General features: G+C 45.1%; 2 protein-coding genes across 6 annotated transcripts in view; one reads left to right on the top strand and one right to left on the bottom strand.

Annotated features, from left to right (window-relative positions):
• The first annotated feature begins 24 nt into the window (after positions 1–24).
• On the top strand, positions 25–13,179 carry EME1 (essential meiotic structure-specific endonuclease 1). 5 transcript variants are annotated; one of them, XM_016189335.2, is made up of 9 exons: positions 25–283; positions 5,198–5,966; positions 6,052–6,176; positions 10,147–10,236; positions 10,334–10,455; positions 10,662–10,785; positions 10,979–11,094; positions 12,087–12,276; positions 12,511–13,179. In XM_016189335.2, exons 2-9 carry the CDS (start codon positions 5,210–5,212, stop codon positions 12,541–12,543), a joined length of 1,557 nt encoding a protein of 518 aa, XP_016044821.2. In that variant the 5' UTR covers positions 25–283; positions 5,198–5,209; the 3' UTR covers positions 12,544–13,179. The 5 variants fall into 5 exon arrangements, with proteins under 5 accessions (XP_016044821.2, XP_060059684.1, XP_060059685.1 ...); XM_007525606.3 differs by having other exon boundaries at positions 27–283; positions 12,489–13,179; XM_060203700.1 differs by having other exon boundaries at positions 27–235; positions 12,489–13,179.
• LRRC59 (leucine rich repeat containing 59) overlaps positions 12,912–19,452 on the bottom strand; it is a 17,872-nt gene continuing 11,331 nt past the window's right edge. The window contains exons 6-7 of the mRNA XM_007525605.3: positions 17,423–17,596; positions 12,912–14,880 (exon numbers count right to left, since the gene is read on the bottom strand). Coding sequence (XP_007525667.1) covers positions 14,636–14,880; positions 17,423–17,596 — 419 coding nt within the window. The 3' untranslated portion in view covers positions 12,912–14,635. The remainder of the gene's footprint in view (positions 14,881–17,422; positions 17,597–19,452) is intronic.

A 19,452-nucleotide genomic window follows, 5' to 3' on the forward strand; every position in this document is an offset into this window, starting at 1 on the left:
AGTTGAAAATGAGGCGGGGAAGTTGTAGGTGAGTGTCTGATTGCGGGCCGGCTGGAGGGTCTGGGCTTAGTGCTTCCGTGCCGCTCTGCGGGCTGCTGGTAACCGGGGATTTTTCCGTGTTGTGTGAGCGAGCCGCATTGCCCTGGTGCTGACAAGAGAGGAGCAGAGCCACAGGAACCCGCTGTTGCGACTCCATTATTTTGGAAGAGTCTGGGAGGCGCAGGAAAGAACAGGAGTGAGTCCTCTTTACTGAGTGCTTAATTACTACGTGTCAGATACTGGAGTAAGTGCTGTAGATGAGTGGTTTCATTTAGTTCTCACACCAGTTACCCCTGTTTTAGTAAAAAACGAAACCCAGAGAAGCTACAGAGCTTATCCCGGATCAAAGTTACTGTGTTAGTAAATATTTGTTCAAAGTGTGATTATTGCAGGGTGAGGGGTAGATAGCACAATGGTTATGCAAAGAGATTCTCATGCCTGAGGCTCCAAAGTCAATTACCCCCGCACCACCATAAGCCAGAGCTAATAGAGTTCTGTTTAAAAAAAAAAATTACTGCACGGGAGCCAGTATTATGCAAGTGCAATTAGAACACTAACAAAAATTTGCACATAAGTGTTCATAACAGCATTATTCACAACAGCGACTAAAAAAATGAAAACAAACCAAATTCTTATCTAGTGTTGGGTAAACAAAATATGGCCTATCAGTGCAATGGACTATATTCCACTGTAATAAGTGAGTGTTAGGGTCTAGGTAGTTGTGTACTCGGCTGAGTGTACGTTACCATGCACAGGGATCTAGGTTCAAGCCCCTGGCTCTCACCTGCAGTGGTGAAGCTTTATGAGCGGTGAAGCGGTACTGTAGTTCTATCTCTATCTCTCCTTCCCTTCTCAATTTCTGTGTCCTTATGCAAAGTAAATAAAACATTTTTTTAAGTGGGTGTTGAAGCGTTGAAACATTCTATATTGTAAATTGTGTAGTGGATAAAGCATAAGGTCCCATGTTCTATCTGTGGCATCATTTGTGCCAGACTGATGCTCTGTTTTTGTTTGTTTTACCAGAGCACTACTCAAGTCTGTTTTATGGTGGTGCTGGGGATTGGATCTGGGCTCTTTGGTGCCTCAGGCACTAAAGTCTTTTTGCATAACCATATGCTTTCTCCCCTACCCACTGGTTTTCGTTCTTTTTTTATTTATTTTCCCTTTTGTTGCCCTTGTTATTGTAGTTATTGATGTTATTGTTAGCTAGGACAGAGAGAAATGGAGAGAGGAGGGGAAGACAGAGAGAGGGGGGAGAGAGAGACACCTGCAGACCTGCTTCACCATCTGTAAATTGACTCCCCTGCAGGTGGGGAGCCGGGGGCTCAAACTGGGATCAAGTGCACTTAACCCGCTACCGACCGACTCCCTACCCACTGGTTTTCTTTCTCCTTCTTTTGCCTTCCCTTTCATAAAAAAGTTTTTTTTTTTTTTTTTTCCCCTCCAGGGTTATTGCTGGGCTCGGTGCCTGCACCATGAATCCACCGCTCCTGGAGGCCTTTTTTCCCCCTTTTTGTTGCCCTAGTTGTTGCAGCCTCGTTGCGGTTATTATTGCCATTGTTGACGTTGCTTTGTTGTTGGATAGGACAGAGAGAAATGGAGAGAGGAGGGGAAGACAGAGAGAAAGGGGAGAGAAAGATAGACACCTGCAGACCTGCTTCACCACCCGTGAAGCGACTCCCCTGCAGGTGAGGAGCCGGGGGTCATAAAAAAGTTTTTTGGGAGGCCGGTAGCGCAGCAGGTTAAGCGCATGTGGTGCAAAGCGCAAGGGTCCTGGTTGGAGCCCCCGGAGTCACTTCACAGGTGGTGAAGCAGGTCTGCAGGTGTCTATCTTTCTCTCCCCCTCTCCGCCTTCCCCTCCTCTCTCCATTTCTCTCTGCCCTATCTAACAATGACAACATCAACAACAATAAAACAACAAGGGCAACAAAAAGGGAATAAATTAAATATTTTTTTTTAAGTTTTTTTAAAAAGGTTTTATCTATTAATGAGAAAGAGAGCGATAGAACCAGATATCACTCTGGTACATGTGCTGTCAGGGACTGAACTTGGGAGTTCATACTTAAGAGTTCAATGCTTTACCCACTGTATCAGCCACTTCCTAGACCACAATATAACAGTAGTTTTTTTGTTTGTTTGTTTGTTTTTCCCCACGAGAAACCTACTCAGTTCTGACTTGTGGTAGTGTAAGGAATTGAACCTGAGACTTTAGAGTCTCAGGCATGAAAGTCTTTTGCATATCTATTATGCTATCTCCCTGCTACCCCAAATAAATATGAAAGAAAAAAAGCTGTTCCAAGTTCCAGACTGAATGTGTTGGGGCCAAGTCCTGTTTCTCTTTATTTCTTTATTTTTTATTTAAGAAAGGATAAATTAACAAAACCATAGGGTAGGAGGGGTATAACTCCACACAATTCCCACCACCCAATCTCCGTGTCCCATCCCCTCCCCTGATAGCTTTCCCATTCTCTATCCCTCTGGGAGCATGAACCCAGGGTCGTTGTGGGTTGCAGAAGATAGAAGGTCTGGCTTCTGTAATTGCTTCCCCGCTGAACATGGATGTTGACTGGTCGATCCATACTCCCAGTCTGCCTCTCTCTTTCCCTAGTAGGGTGGGTCTCTGCGGAAGTGGAGCTCCAGGACACATTGGTGGGGTCTTCAGTCCAGGGAAGCCTGGCCAGCATCCTGATGGCATCTGGAACCTGGTGGCTGAAAAGAAAGTTAAGATACAATGCCAAACAAATTGTTGAGCAATCATGGACCCAAAGCTTGGAATAGTGGAGAAGGAAGTGTTAGGGGGTTACTCACTGCAAACTCTAGTGTACTTCTGCTTTCAGGTATATATTTTGCACTAGTTTATGGATACATGTGAACATATGCTCTCTCTCACAGAACCTGGTCTATATCTAGGTTTTGGGACTTTGTTAGAAAGTGAACCACCTGGGATGGAATTAGAGAATGCTATCTTCTTCTAGCGTTTGCCCTTCTTCCGTAGCCAGTCAACAGCGTCAGGTTGAGCCTGATGTAAAGTTTCGAGACCTCCTTTGAATCTGGAGAGGTGGCAGTCGTTGACTATGTGGGTCATAGTCTGTCTGTAGCCGCAGGGGCAGTTTGGGTCGTCTCTGGCTCCCCAGCGATGGAACATAGCGGCACACTGGCCATGGCCTGTTCGATAGCGATTGAGGAGGGCCCGATCATAACGTGCTAGGTCAAAGCCGGGTTGACGCTTGCAGGGGTCTGTGATGAATGCTATGAAAGGAAAGGTCTCACCCGAGTAATGAAGCTGAAGGGTTGTCATTCCACACGTGCAGTCTCTGGACACAGTCTGAGCTGAAGCATGTTGAGGTGGCAATCGTTGTGTTCATTAGGTTGCGATCGGCAGATGCAATATTATTTGATATGGATTGGGAGAGGCATGCGGGAAAGTGGGCCCTATCCTAAGCTTCCAGGACTGGGGGAAATATAGGCTCTATAGTGGAGATGTGAGGTTCCTGCAGTCTTAGGGTTCAAAAAGTCAATGGATAGTTAATGTTATCATCACATTATTTGGTAATTGGGTTAACTTTGAAAAGTCCTTTTGTTAGGGTTTGCTGTATAGTACCCAGTATCTTGTATATAGCTGTGCCATTGGTTGCTTCTGATCTACTTGGTCTAGGCTTTTGAGAGAGTCCGCATATCAAATACACAGCCTATATATTAAAAAGACTCAGTCTGTGTTTTAAAAACTTTGAGACATACAATTAATTTTCCCCCTCTCATATTAATTAGTGATTTATATGACTACACTTTACTAGGAGTGTACATAAACACCATTCTCACCAAAAGACTGTGTCCCATCCCACCCACCCACCCCCACCCTCCACTGGCCCAGGAAGCTGCATGTCTACCCCTCACCACAGGGTTTTTACTTTGGTGCCCTACTTTCAATTTAATCAGATCCTGCTTTAAGTTTCCCTTTCAGATCTTCTTTCTCAACTTCTGTTGATGAGTGGGATCATCCCATACTCATCTTTATCTTTCTGACTTAGCTCACTTAACATAATTCCTTCTAGCTCTGTTCAAGATGGGTCAGAGAAGGTGGGTTCATTGTTCTTGATAGCTATATAGTATTCCGTTGTGTATATATACCACAGCTTTCTCAGCCACTCATCTGTTGTTGGGCACCTGGGTTGCTTCCAGGTTTTAACTATTATGAATTGTGCTGCTATGAACATAGGAGTACACACCTCTTTTTGGTTGGGTGTTATGGAGTCCTTGGGGTATAACCCCAGGAGAGGAATTACTGGATCATATGGAAGGTCCATGTCTAGCCTTGTGAGAGTTCTCCAGACTGCTCTCCACAGAGGCTGGACCAATTTACATTCCCACCAGCAATGCAAAAGGGTTCCTCTGTCCCCACAGCCTCTCCAGCATTTGTTGCTGCTGTCCTTTTTGATGTATGCCATTCTCACAGGAGTGAGGTGGTATCTCAATGTTGTCTTAATTTGCATTTCTCTGACAATCAGTGACCTAGAGCAGTCTTTCATATGTTTGTTAGTCTTTTGGATCTCCTCTGAGGTGAATGTTTTGTTCATATCCTCTGCCCATTTTTGGATGGGGTCATTTGCTTTTTTGTTGCTAAGTTTGCTGAGCTCTTTATATATTTTGGTGATTAGTTTCTTGTCTGATGTATGGCATGTGAAGATCTTCTCCCTTTCTGTGAGGGGTCTCTTTGTTTGTTTAATAGTTTCTTTGGATGTGCAGAAGCTTTTCAATTTGATGTAGTCCCATTGGTTTGTTTCTGCTTTAGTCTTTCTTGCAATTGGGTTTATTTCATCAAAGATGTCCTTGAGGTGTAGGTGGGAAATGTTTTCCTCTAAGTATTTGATTGTTTCTGGTCTAACATCCAGGTCTTTGATCCACTTGAAGTTGATTTTTGTTTCTGGTGAGATAAAGTGGTTCAATTTCATTCTTCTGCATGTTACAACCCAGTTTTCCCAGCACTATTTATTGAAGAGAGTCTCCTTCTTCCATTTAATGCTTTGGGCCCCCTTATCAAAGATTAGATGTCCATAGGTGTGGGGTCTCGTTATTTCTATCACATATTCATCTTCATAAAGTTTGGCCAAAAATATATCTAATAAAATGAATTATAAATGTCATTGTCTCTTCCTTTTAGGAAATTAATTTGATGGCTATAAATAAGTCATCACTCTCACTGGAATCCAGTGAAAGTGACTCTGAGGAACTGCCAACTTTTACCTTTCTGAAGAAGGAACTATCTTTGACAAAGAAAGAGGAACATCTTAAGGAAAAAATTGTAGTGGTTGACACCTCATATTCTGAGGCCTCCTGCCCTCCATTGCCACAACTGAGAGATAAACTAACTGTCCTAGATACATCTGAAACTGTCACGCAAACAGAACCAGTCAAGGTTCTGAGTAGTGGAAGTGAGGATGAGGAGGAAATTGTCCCTTTGGCTGAGAGACTTACATGTAAGTTTTTGACCTACAAGCAACTAAGCCCTAAGGATTCTAGCTCCCCAATTAAAAATATTTGTGATCGTCCAGATAATGAAGAAGCAGCAAGTGACTGGAAAAAACAGCCCTTCTCAAAGATCCCTGATGATCCCCTCCAGGATATATCAAAGAAGCATGCACCTAATAAACCGTCTGTACTAGATGATCCATGCCAGCATCTTGTTCAGAACAATCGCTTGACAGTAACCAGAACAAATACTGAGGTCTCCCCACTTCAGAAGAGAACCAAACACAGTGGGAAGGTCCAGAGGAGAGGCTTACAGGGATGCCAGCAGCGGAGACGAGAGAGGCAAAAGGAGAACACCATAAGACAAGAGGAAAAGAAAAAGAAGGCAGCACTAGTTAACAGGCTGAAAGCGCAGAGGCCAGAGGAATGCTTGAAACACATTGTTGTGGTACTCGATCCAGGTCCTCCTCACATCTGTCTTTAGCCTGTGCTGAGTTATCTGCTTTCTGGGCCACCCACTGATAGCCCCTTTCTCATCTGTTGCAGTGCTTTTACAGATGGAAGGTGGGGGCCAGCTCCTTGGAGCCCTGCAGTCCATGGAGTACTGCTGTGTGATTGAGGTGCAAGCCGTGCCTCACAGCATCACTTGGAGAAGAACTCAGCTGGCTGAGGTAAGAGTTCTCTGACTGATCTCCCTCATCTTAGTCATAGGATAAATATGCTTTTATTTTAAAAGATGTTTATTTAGCCAGAGCCTTAGCAGGAGAACAGGTGGCAGGCACACTCAACTTAGGATAATTTGAAAAGGACTTAACAAGGGACTCCTTTCCAAGTTGTAGGCAGGGTACAAGGGAACAAAGGACAAAGCCGTACACCAGGGTAATAACAGCATAGTGAGGTTGCTGTGGGTGCTGTCTTGTGGATCTGCATTAGCTGCTGTCTCCTCATTAGATGTCAGAACCATCCCTCCCTTTGGAACAATTGAAAATTGTCCTGGACTTGCATGTCACAGGTTTAGTCCCTGGCACAAACAACATTTAGATTGAACGGTGCTCTGGTTAAAAAATAAAAATATTTCCAAATATTGTTTATTGTCTCTTGTGGGGATAAACAACAACAAAAAAACTTCCCTATTTGAGAACCACTGGCATAGCTATTACCATGTTTAGACCTGAAGAGGTGAAAGGAGGAAGTAGTTATCAGAAATGGAAGGAAAGAGGACCAACTTGTGAAGGACCTCTATTTAGAAAACCCTACACACCCCCACTGGGAGGGAGCCAGAGAAAGAAATACCTTGATTTCACTGTTCTCCCTCCTCTTCATTCTCCTGCTGGGGTTTCTCCCCAACCATACCCAGCCAGAGGACATTCAGGGAGGGGAAGGGTGAAGAGTGGATCTGTGGAGGCAGAGAGAAAATAAACTGGTTCTCTGAGTGGACTTTGGTAATGGGAGGGCTTGTTGTTTTTGAATCCCAGTTTTGTGCCTGTATTGCTATGTCCTGGAATTATTTCATCTTGTTGTGCTTCCATTGCCACATGTACAAAATGAGGACACAGTTAGATTCTTTCTTTTAGAGTGGAAACTAAACTAAATGAGATAAGCAGATACCGAGGACGTAGCAGGCACACACAGTAAGTGGTCCTTCCCCAGCCCAGTCTTCTCAGATTACCACAGCTGCTGGAGTTGCCACTGTAGTGAATCTGAAGTATGCCACCCTTCGTTTTCAACAGTCTATAGATGATGCATGAAGGTTGTTGTGTCCTGGGATACCTTACTATTCATGTAGAAGCTTCACTTTGCTTTTTATTTCTTTTTAAATTTTTAAATATTTATTTATTCCCTTTTGTTGCCATTGTTTTTTATTGTTGTTGTAGTTATTATTGATGTCATTGTTGTCAGGACAGAGAGAAATGGAGAGAGATGTGGAAGACAGAGAGGGGGAGAGAAAGATAGACACCTGCAGACCTGCTTCACCGCCTTGAAGCGACTTCCCTGCAGGTGGGGAGCTGGGGGCTCAAACCGGGATCCTTACGCTGGTCCTTGCACTTTGTGCCACCTGCGCTTAACCTACTGCACTACCACCCAACTCCCAGCAGCTTCACCTTTCAAGGCACTTTGACATTCTTTCTTCCTTTTATGTTTCAGTAATAGTTCTAAGTCCCACATTACAGGGGAAAGTGAAGCTCAGTTTTCTTTCTTTTTAAATTTTATTTATTTTGCCTTTTGTTGCCCTTGTTTTTCATTGTTGTTGTAGTTATTATTGTTATTGATGTCATTGTTAGATAGGACAGAGAAAAATGGAGAGAGGAGAAGACAGAGATGGGGAGAGAAAGATAGACACCTGCAGACCTGCTTCACGGCCTGTGAAGCGACCCCCTTGCAGGTGAGGAGCCAGGGGCTCGAACCGGGATCCTTAAACTGGTTCTTGTGCTTTGCGCCACGTGCGCTTAAGTTGCTGTGCTACCGCCTGACTCCTTGAGAGTTTTCTTTCTTTTTACCTGAGTGTTGCTCATCACAGGCTTATGGTGGTGCTGGGGACTGAATCTGGGACACTTGCTGCTTCAGGCCCGACAGTCTATTTGCATAGTCATTATGCTACCTTTCCAGCTCTAGAAGGCCTTGTTAGAGATCATAGCTAATTCACTCTGAGCGAGTGAATTAGCTATGATCACTCTTTCACCTACACTGCCGCACTACAGGTCTTAACTTTTGCTTACCAGAAGCAGGGACCATCTGGCGGTTGGACAGTGTTAGCCCCATGAAATAATTTGGTCTGGCCCTGCCAAGGCAACCAGAATTTTCTCTCTCTCTCTCACACTCTGTCTTTTTAAATAGCAACATTAAGTGCTACTTTTCAAGGTTGTATGGTCTGAAATGGCATTATAAATATCCAAATGGCTCTGGCAGAAAAAAATGTTCCTAACCACTGGCATACAGACACCCAACCAGAAAACTTTCTGCTCCCAAATTACTCTGTAAATACCACACTGCTTGGCTGGGGAGATAGCATAATGGTTATGCAAGACTTTCATGTTTCAGGCTCTGAGGTCCTAGAGTCCATTTCCCACACTATGGTAAACCAAAACTGAGTAGTGCTCTAACTTAAAAAAAAAAAATCAAAAAATTTTAATATTTATTTCCTTTTGCTGCCCTTGTTTTGTTGTAGTTATTAATGTCATTGTTATGAGATAATAACAGAGAGGAAGGGAAGACAGAGAAAGAAAGGGAAGACAGAGAAAGAAAGATAGACACTTGCAGACCTGCTTTACCGCTTGTGAAGCGACTCCCCTGCAGGTGGGGAGCCAGGGGCTTGAACCAGGATCCTCATATCGGTCCTTACGCTTTGTGCCACCTGCACTTAACCTGCTGCGCTACCGCCCGACTCCCAAGAATTTAAAATTTCACTCCAGTGAGATTTTAACCTTGAGGCAGCCTTAGCTTTGCTTTTGTTCTACTTATAGCAAAGATAAAGCGCTCCAGACCAGTTTCCATTATGGTTCTTGTTTTTGTTTGTTTGTTTTTTGCTTCCAGGGTTATCGCTGAGGCTCAGTGCCTACATCCTGTGGCCAATTTTTTTCCCCCTTTTTTTGATAGGACAAAGAGAAATTGAGAGGGGGAGGAAAAGACAGAGAAGGAGAAAGAGAGACACCTTCCAGCCATGCTTCACCACTTGTAAAGCAACTTCCCTGCACGTGGGGAGCTGGGGGCTTGAACCAGAATCCTTACGCAGGTCCTTATGCTTTGTGCTATGTGTACTTAACCCGATGTGTCACCGCCCAGCCCCCATGATTCTTGTTTTTGTCACATAAAATGTTTTTGCAAGGGCCACTCAGTGCATACTTGTTACTCTCAAAGCCAGTCATGGCTAAGAGAATAGCTCACTTTGATAGTGTAGTGCTTTGCCATGTGCATGACCCAAGTCTGAGCCCAGCCTCCACCACATTGAAGAAAGCTTTGGTGCTGTGGTCTCTTTGACTCTCTCCCTCTGCCTCTGAAAATAAATAAGTAAATAACCGGAGCTACTTATTTGTACCAGTCTTTTGGTATTTTTCCTATTTCCCTACTCAAGAATTCAGACACTGGCAGTTACTTCTCAACCTATTTGAATTCATTTGTGTTCTTTTCTTAGCTCTTTTTTAAATAGATTTTTTACATATATTTTTATTATTTATTTCCCTTTTATTGCCATTGTTTTTTATTGTTGTTGTAGTTATTGTTGTAGTCGTCATTGGATAGGACAGAAATGGAGAGAGGAAGGGAAGACAGTGAGGGGGAGAGAAAGAGAATCTCCTGCAGGTGGGGAGCCAGAGCTCGAACTGGGATCCTTACGCCGGTCCTTGCGCTTTGTGCCATATCCGCTTAACCCACTGTGCTACCGCCCGACCCCCTCATTCATGTCTTACCTCTTAAGTTGCAGTACCCCTGTTATGGGGTACACCGAGGTTGAACAATTGAGAGCTGGAGAGGGATAGGATCATAGGTTGTTTCTTGCCTACATATCTGCATTTCCAGAAGCAAAAAGATGTGAAATAGACCAGGATGACATGGTTAGTTCATTCACCCAGGAAGCCTGGGTCTCTCTCACAGGTGCTGAGCACCTGCTGACCTGCCTTCCTCTGCCCGGTTCCGGTCCTTTGGCAGGAAGAAAAGGAAAGCTGGGTGGAAGAGCCGATGGTCTTGGTGCTGCTCCTGGCAGAGGCACTTGTGCCCATGATCTACAACTTCAAGCAGGTGAGTGCAGCTCAAGGAATAGAATAGGTGCTGAGGCATGGGCTAGAGGCCAACTCTCACTGGGGAGAACTAATTCAGACTCTGCTCCTTTGTGCAGGAAAGTATTGGTGGCACCAAGGAAGGAAAGGAGACACTTCGGAGTTTTGTAACTGACATCATAGCAAGGACAGCAGGGAAAACTCTGTCACTGGTGATTGTGGACCAGGAGAAGTGTTTGAGGTTCGGGTGCATATGTGAACCTTACTATTAAAGGGGGCAGCTCTTGGGCCAATGAGGGCTGAATCTATTCAGCTCAAATCTGGGTCCCTCAGCAAGATCACTTCCCTGACAAGTCCTGTAGGATGCTCTGGCCTGATCCTCTTCCCCTCAGCTCAGCCTGGAGCTACTGCCCTTCTTTGATTTTTTTTTTTTCCCCCTTTGCCCAGTACTCTGAATCCTCCCAAGAAAAGGAGACAAGGAGTGGCAGGTAGACAACATGCCACAGAGAAAAAGAAGAGGCAGCCGGAGACCAACATAAGGCCTGTGGTGACCAGGGTCGATGTGGAAGAGGTAAGAATTTCTGTTGCCTGAGCCAGACCGAATGCCCTCTAACCAGATATGCTATTAAGAGTGAAACGCCTGCTAGACAGAATGTTCTGCCTTAGCATAGAGAAGGGACCAGCCAATGTTCAGTTAGCAGTGAGAGACTAACTTCTGAATGTTCTTTGCACCTGGTCAAACTGTCCTGTTTTGGGTTTTCTAGGCACTGGTAGATCTCCAGCTACACACAGAAGTCCAGGCTCGAATCGTACAAAGCTGGAAAGAGCTGGCTGACCTGGCATGCTCGTTCACAAAGGCTGTGGCTGAGGCACCTTTCAAGTGAGTGATTCAATTAATAAGGGATCTCAGAGGCAGTCCCTCATTTTTTACCTGAAGTAACTTAAGACCCAAGAGGCTAACTTGTCCAATTTCCTAGAAAGTCAGAAAACCCAGAACTAGATTCCAGGTTGTGTGTGCGTGCGTGCATTATTGGATAAAGACAGAGAGAGATGCCTGTACTACTGCTTCACCACTTGCAAAGCCTTCATCCTGCAGCTGAGGACCAGGTGTGTGAACCCAGGTCCTTGCACATTGTAACATGCTCTATACAGGGTGCACCACCACCTAGCCCCATCCAAATTGGCTTTTACCCAGCCCCTTGTTCCTGCTCCTGTGTGCATAGCCTTTGTGGTCAGCATGACTTAATCTTAGTATTTAAAAAAAAAAAAATTCATGTCACCATGTGGATTCAAGCCACTGGTCCTCACCTGCAGGGGGGAAGTTTCATGAGCAGCAGAACAGTGCTGCAGGAGTCCTGCCTTCTGTCTCTCATCCTCTATGAAAAAAGGAAAAAATGGGTGGGGGAATGTGACCACCAGGAACAGTGAAACTATGCAGGTACCAAGCCCCAGCAATAACCCTGGTGACAACAACAAAATAATAATAAATCTAGAACCTTATTGGTTTACTTATTTTTAGACAAAGGAGAGAGGGAGAGAGGAACGAGAACAGGAGGAAGAAAGAGGTAGGTAGGCCACAGCACTGATGCTTCTTTAAATGTGGGTGCTAGGCTAGAACCTGGGCTGCATGCATAGCAAAGCAGCACACCTTCCAAGTGAACTATTTTGCTGGGCCTCTGATACCTTCTTTTACAGAAGAACAAACATCATTAGGGGACTCAGCAACTAGCACTGTCTGGGGAATTAAGTGAGCCCTCAAACAGCCAATGTTATTTCCACCTCTTCCAAAGTCAGTGGAAGTTTTCAGCTTCCCAGTTTTGGGGGCTCGTGTAGCAGAGTGACTACTTGCAGCTCTGTAACTACTGTTTACAGGAAGCTCCGAGACCAGACTGGTTTTTCCTTCTGCCTGGAGAGTGACTGGGCTGGAGGCGCGAAGGTGGACTGTACTGGCAGGGGACTGGCCATGGTCTGGAGGAGACATATTCAGCAGCTGAACCGAGTCAGCCTGGAAATGGCCAGTGCAATTGTGGATGCCTATCCCTCCCCACAGCTCCTACTTCAGGTATTGTGCCCATGGTCACTGCCAGTACCCTGGGGTTTTAGTGGACTCCTGGATGGTTCCATGGATAGCATGAGGGAGGGCTCAGTTAGCACTGAGCCAGGAATGACAGATTCTCAGTCCCCAAGCCAGGCTTACAGCCCCCCTCCCCTCTTATTCATGGTCGGGGTAACCGTGAGTAGTAATATTACTAAGAAGTCCTTTACCACTTTCAGGCTTATCGGAAGTGTCTTTCAGATCAAGAACGCCAGAATCTGCTTACAGACATAAAGGTGCGTCGTGGGGAAGGTGTGACAGCCACCTCCCGCCGTGTTGGACCGGAGCTCTCTAGGCGTGTCTACCTTCAGATGACCTCCCTGCAGCCTGACCTCTCTTTAGACAGTGCGGACTGAGTAACCCTGGCAATGAGGTGAATAGCTTCTATGCAGAGCTTGGGAGCACCTCCTAGAGCACAAGCCTGGGCCAGCCCCACAATAGACTATTCCCAGGCATCATTATTTATTAAAATCTCCCTGTCAGCTTGGGGCAGAAGGCTGGCCTTATCATCACTAGCATTTAATGTTCTGGCAAAAACCAACTGCCACATAAGGACCATCCTTACCCCTGTCCCAGTCAGTCAAAACACAAAGGAACAAAGAGACCACTCAGACATGTATTTAATGGTGTAAAAATCCAAAAGAACCCTCAACATCCAACCTCAAGATCATGAGTTAACTGTCCTCAGTGGATCAGCTTGATCAGAATAATATTTAGCCTTCCTCTGACTCACTGACATTGCCTTAATGAATCAAGGAATGGGTGTGCTGTGCTGCCTTCTGTTATCTTTTTTAATCTCAGCAGATGTAATGTGTTTTGTGTCAATAAAGCATTTGTACCCATGGTTCTGGAGCATGGAGGAAGACTAAAGGAATGTGTAGTGACTCAGTAAGGTGTGGGCATGTGCTGTAGACTCTCTCCAGGGAGAAAAGGGTAAGTCATTTCTTCTAGAACTAGAATGGTTATTAAGTGGGAGTACGATCCAAATGGGCTATGGGGCTGAAATGGTGGACCCACCCTGTCACTGTGCACTGACAGGTTCTTGCTCCCTGGAGAAGCAAAGAGCTTTACAATCAGCTTTCTGTGAGTGCCATGACGTAACCATTTCTTGATCCCTTTGTTTAGCTATTATGAAAAGATGAAGCAAAGGAGGTTGATCACAGCAAGAAAATACTGAACACATTCATAGACACAAGAATGAACAGTCTTGCCCTTATTTATGCTTAACAGTGCACCACTTGTAAACTCCATGATTCTACTTGTTTCCCTTAAGCGGGTATACTTCTAGGTCTAAGAGACAATTCTAAACCTGTCTCGATGAAGTTTGAGTTTTCAGGTTGCCTTTGAGGTAGTCAACCAGCTACTAACAGAGCTGTCATATAGACAATGTGACTTCGCCAGGATCTGCATCCTTGCCCATTGACAAGTGGGGAGTTAATGCTCTAAAACTGTGGCAGGGGGGCCTGGACTGTCTCTCATCTAATGGGAGCCACAGAAGTTGGGGCAGGACTCCATAGCAACTGCCCAAGACCCTCTTGGCTATGATATTTGTACTTGTGGGTCATGAGTCTACCATGGCAGAATCTTATACTCTGGCGGAAAGATTCTCAAATCTGATGTGAATTCTGTTTTCCCAGAAAATTATAGAGGGAAAATGATGTCAAGGAGTCCAGTTCTTTCTCAGACTACTGATAGCTGGGAGAAGGTAGGCAAGGCATGAGAAGCCCTGTCTGCTAGTGTTTTACATTGGAGCGGATGGTCTTGAAGTCCCTTTTGCAGCCTGAGGTTTCCTATGGTCATTAAAATGTGTGAATGTCTGAGGTCCTTAAGAAAATAGATATGTCCCTCCCTCTCCCCCCCCCAATTTAAACTGGATTTACTGAGTGTGGTGTTCCCCTAGTCCCCAATAACACCCTGCGCCTCCTGCTCTGCCTTGGCTACCCCGAGAGGAATGAAAGGGCTTGTGACATACAAAAGTAGAAATGTAGTGACAGCTGACCATTTAGTAGAAACAAACCTGGCCTTTACAGGTTTAACAACTAGAACAGGCTTTTTTTTTTTTTTTTTCTCTATCTCTCTCTCTCCCGACCCCCAAGCCTATTCCTTTAGGCATGCAGGTAACTGTCCCTACCTCCTATTTCACCTTATCCCTACATGGAACCCTAAGGAATAAAGTCCTACAAAGAGGAGGTCTCAAGTACCAGTTGGTAGCCATTTGATGATGGCGGGTAGGTCTGATGCTAAAAAAGAGGTTGTGTCCAGCAGAACCCAATTCCATAGGAATCCAAGCTCCAAGGCTGGGAGGCAGCAGGTGTTGAGGACAAGCTCACTGCTGAGACTCGGTCTGCAGGACCCATCGAAGGATGTCATGGCTGCGCAGACCCCGGATCGCATTATCATAGATGGTGTTCACGCTGGTGCAGAGGGGCTGCTGCTGCAGCTCTGTCACCCGACAAGCCACCAGCCCACCAGCCACACACAGCAGCAGCAACAGCAGCAGCTTCAGCACAGCCCAGGATCGGGTGTGTTTCTTAGGTGGTGGCTTGCGGGGCCGAGAGCCAGACTTAGATTCTAGAGGGACAGAGTCACAGACAAAAAAAAGGTCAGTCAGCCTGAGGAGATCCACACTCTAGCAATCTATGCTCATTTCCTCCATACAAATTAGTCTAGTCAGACATTTTCTTAAATGAAAAATCCCCCAGGTCCTGAAGAAAAAACTGTTTTTAAGAGCATCTGAACTATTAAGACTTTGCTGTGTAGAGGCTGAACATAAAGTGCTCCCCCCACCAAGGGAGTACATTCAAAAGTGAACTTATACACTAGATGGCTGACATACCAGTCACCTGTCCTAAATTATTCTGTTACCTGGTGAGGATCCAGGCCCCTCAAGATCAATGGGAAGAGCTTATCCAGAGGCATCAAGTATGGATAGCATGCTACCTCTTTGTGGAAACAGGATTAAGACTTATTATTACAAATGGGTTTTTCTCACTCAATCCTGCCTTTATCCTCTGAGATGTGTCCTCAGTTTTACATAAGAAAGCTGGTAAGGTGGGAGGGAGTCAGGCGGTAGTGCAGGAGGTTAAGTGCAGGTGGCGCAAAGCACAAGGACTGGGCGTAAGGATTCCATTTCGAGCCCCCGGCTCTCCACCTGCAGGGGAGTTGCATCACAGGTGGTGAAGCAGGTCTGCAGGTGTCTATCTTTCTCTCCCCCCTCTGTTTTCCCCTCCTCTCTCCATTGCTCTCTGTCCTATCCTACAACAATAAAACAAGGGCAACAAAAGGGAATCAATAAAATAAAAAAAAAAAAAAAAGCTGTTATGGTTAGGTGACTTCCTGGAGCAGGGACGGGGACACTGGCCGCCATCTTAGGTGCCTCTCAGGTTCGCTTGGCCCAAAGGGTATTTAATCGTGTGTGTATATACAGCCACATCACTACACAAATTCAATGGGCTGTTTTCAGAGAAACACTGAGCTGTGTTTTTTATATGTAATATGTACCCCTGAATGCAGGCCTGGTATTCAAAAAGAATAATTTACTCCTACATGGAGAGAAAACTAAGCAGTGCTGCCTTTACTGACAATGCACCAATTACTCAAAATACTAAGTGTATGTCACGGATGTTACAAGGAACTGTGATCATATATAACTTGATCTTTCTTGGTGACTTAGGGATCTCCAACCTTAAAAAAAAAAAAAAAAAAAAAAAACAGCTCAGACCTAACTAGGTAACTCACCTGGGAGGGCTCCTGCTTTGCCATGCATGCAACTCACCTGAGTTCACAGTACACATGTAAATACAGCTCTGGGGAAACTTGGGTGCTGTGCTCTCTTTGGTTTCTCTCCCTCTAGCTGAAAAAATGGGCTTAGGGGGCCAGGTGGTGGCACACCTGGTTGAGTGCATACACTACAGTGTGCAAGGACCCAGGCTGGAGCCCCTGGTCCCCACCTGCAGGTTGAAAGCTTCACAAGTGGTGAGGCTGGGCTGCAGGTGTCTCTCTATCTCTTTCCCTATCTCCCTCTCCCCTTTTAATTTCTCTCTGTCTCTATCCAATAAGTAAAAAAAAAAAAAAAATTTTAAGTGGGCTTAGAACAGTGAGGGGTCAGGCAGTGACACACCTGGTTGAGTGCACACATTAGATCAGTGTAGCCCGGGAGTCAGGTGGCAGTGCAGGGGGTTAAGCACATGTGGCACAAAGCGCAAGGACTGGCGGAAGATCCCAGTTCGAGCCCCCGGCTCCCCACCTACAGGAGCGTCGCTTCACAGGTGGTGAAGCAGGTCTGCAGGTGTCTATCTTTCTCTCCCTCTGTCTTCTCCTCCTCTCTCCATTTCTGTCCTAACAACGACAACATCAATAATAACTACAACAATGACAACAAAAAAGACAACAAGGGCAACAAAAGGGAAAATAAAAATAAAAAATAAAATTTAAAAAAATCTTAAAAATAAAATAATAAAAAAGAACAGTGTAGCCCAGAGACAACAAAATAAATAAATCAAAATAATGCAGCTCGTGTGTGTGTAGGTAAGAGTTCGACTGGTAGGGTACAGGACTTGCATGCCTAAGACTCCTTGTGTGAGCCCCCTGCTGTATGTGGCAGAGTCATGTTCTGGCTTCTCACTCTAATGACTAAAAATTTAAAAGCCAATAAAAGGGCAGGCAAAATAGCTCACCAGGACAATATGCCTGCTATGTCATGTTCATGGCCCAGGTTTGAGCCTAGCTCCCACCACGCTACAAGAAGTTTTGGCACTTTGGTTTCTTTCCCCCATCCCTTGTCTCTTCTTGTCTCTGTCTCTCTGAAAAAAGTTCTGAGTGGTGAAGCCCCAATAGCAACTAAATAAGCAAATACAAGAGCACGCTTCCTGTCGTAGGAGTACTCTAAGTCACATGTGACCAAAACACCTACAGATAAGCATGTAGTTCTAGGGAGACAAATCAGACAGGCACTTCCCTAGGAGGTCCCAGCCTCATCACCAGCTTAATCTCTCCATGTGCTACTCTCATGCCTAGAAAGGTTTGACATGCTCACTCAGTCATCTATACCTGCAAACAAAAGTGAGTCCCCACCATGTCCCTAGTAGAATACTGCAATAGAGAGAAAACATACTTGGGGCCTGATTCACTTCCTTTTTAGGTTTCTTCTCCTGCTCCCGCTTGGTTGCTTTGAGAGCATCGTATTCCTTCCTCCGGCGCTCCTTCTCTTCTGCCTTCTCCCGCTTCCGCAGTTCCCGCTCCTGAGCCTCTTTGGCTCGCTGTTTGGCCTCCCGCTTCTTTTCGGCTTCTACAAGAAAGTGTACCCCAAAATGACTTCTCTCCACTATGCTTCCCTGTAAGATTGAGAGCATACTTCTGCCTCTTTTCCCCCTGTGACATGGAGCCATATACTTCAAAAGGAAACAGCTATCTTTTGCTCTCTAGACAGTGAGCCTAAAATGCAGTAAGCAGCAGAGCTCATAGGTAATGAGCCATGGGTGAGGTTAAGGCACAGATGTGGCCTAGGAAGAGGCTCAGCATCTGGAGCACAGGACTTGCGTACCTGAGGTCCCGGTTTTGACTCCTGCACTGCATATGCTGCAGCAGTACCCTACTGTCTCTGGTTCTCTCATCAAGTCTTAAAAGTGCAGGTGAGAAATCTGGCACTCCTCTGGAATTAAGTACAAACTCCAACAGCATAGCAACTGACAGCCTTGTACAGCTCAGGTATGCAGAGAAGAAACCATGAAGGTATAGACTCTATGGGGTTCCTATCTTCCTCAAGCTTTGGAAAGGAATGTGACAAGAAGAAAGTGAGCACTTAGGTTCAGGTTCAAGGTTAGAGATGATAAAAATACCCTCCCCACCACACACACACACACACAATATATATATATATATATATACACACTTTCAAACTCACATTACAGCTCGTTATGTTTACGTGCTGAACATAACTTACAAATTATTAGGTTCTAAAAAACACATTTCCAAATTAGTTATTTACAAGTCTGAAGTACATTTTTCCAAAGCCAGAATGCCACACATGATGATTAAATGGCTTTTTTAGGGCTTAAAAGACTATTTGGACCACAATGTAACTGAATAGGAGTACTATAAGCACTGTGTTTTTCCACTGCTTCTTTATGTATAAACAAGCTCCTGGTTCCAGCTGGGCACTGAGAATGCTAAAAATATACCACACTAAGCTTCAGAGAACATGTGCCATTAAATGACAGCAGCAGTGTTCAGAGTTCTTAAATAAGGCATCTCGGAGCTAAAGCATGGGACTGTCATTGATGCAGGAGTTCTGATCTCAGGCTGCCTGTAAACAGTACTACACAACAGTTTCCAGTGAGGGGCCAAGAAGTCAGCCAGCTAGGAAATAGCCCACTGTGTGCCAGGCCTTGTCCTCAGTGCTCGAGATACAGCAGAAAGGACAAGTCAAGGCCACAAATATAATGATAAATAACATTTTGCTGGAGAAGAGAGTAATGGTAGAGAGAGAGAGAGAGAACACGAGAACATAAAGTAAGAAGAGCCCAGGAGGTGGCATAGATAGAAGGCTGTGCTTTCAAGCAGGAGGTCTCACAAGTTCAATCTCCTGTACTAAATATGTCAGGGATGTTTTGGCGCTCTCCCTTTTCTCTCTTCTCAAATAAATCCTTAAAAAGGGGTGGGACCAGGACCAAGTGGTGACATACCTGGTTAAGTGCACACATTACCGTGCATAAGGCTCCAGGTTCAAGCCCCTGGCCCCCAACTGCAGGGGAGAAGCTTCACAAGTGGTAAAGCAATGCTGCAGGTGTCATCCTGCCTCCCCTTCCCTCTCAATCTCTGTTTCATCAAATAATTTAAAAAACAAGAGAAAGAAAGGCAGGCTGAGGAAACAGCAAAATGGTTATGCAAAAAGAATTTCATGTCTGAAGCACTACAAGTCCCAGGTTTAATTCCTTGCACCACCATATCCCAGACCTGAATAGTGCTCTGGTTAAAAAAAAAAAAAAGTGGTCCAGGAGCACTACAGTGGCTAGAGCACCAGGCTTGCAATATGACGTCTTGAGTCTGATCCCTAACATCACATATGCCACAGTGATGCTCAGATTCTCTTTCCCACTCCTTAATAAATAAATCTTTTTTAAAAAGCTGGGGTACCAGGTGTTG

The sequence above is a fragment of the Erinaceus europaeus genome, chromosome 12 (assembly GCF_950295315.1).
Source record: "Erinaceus europaeus chromosome 12, mEriEur2.1, whole genome shotgun sequence".
Taxonomy (NCBI): domain Eukaryota; kingdom Metazoa; phylum Chordata; class Mammalia; order Eulipotyphla; family Erinaceidae; genus Erinaceus; species Erinaceus europaeus.

Coding starts and splice junctions, on each gene's coding strand:
- EME1 (XM_007525606.3), top strand. CDS start 5,210: ATGGCTATAAATAAGTCATCACTCTCACTGGAATCCAGTGAAAGTGAC. Junction 6,177..10,146: donor GAAGAACTCAGCTGGCTGAG/GTAAGAGTTCTC, acceptor GTCCTTTGGCAG/GAAGAAAAGGAAAGCTGGGT. Junction 11,095..12,086: donor GTGGCTGAGGCACCTTTCAA/GTGAGTGATTCA, acceptor TACTGTTTACAG/GAAGCTCCGAGACCAGACTG.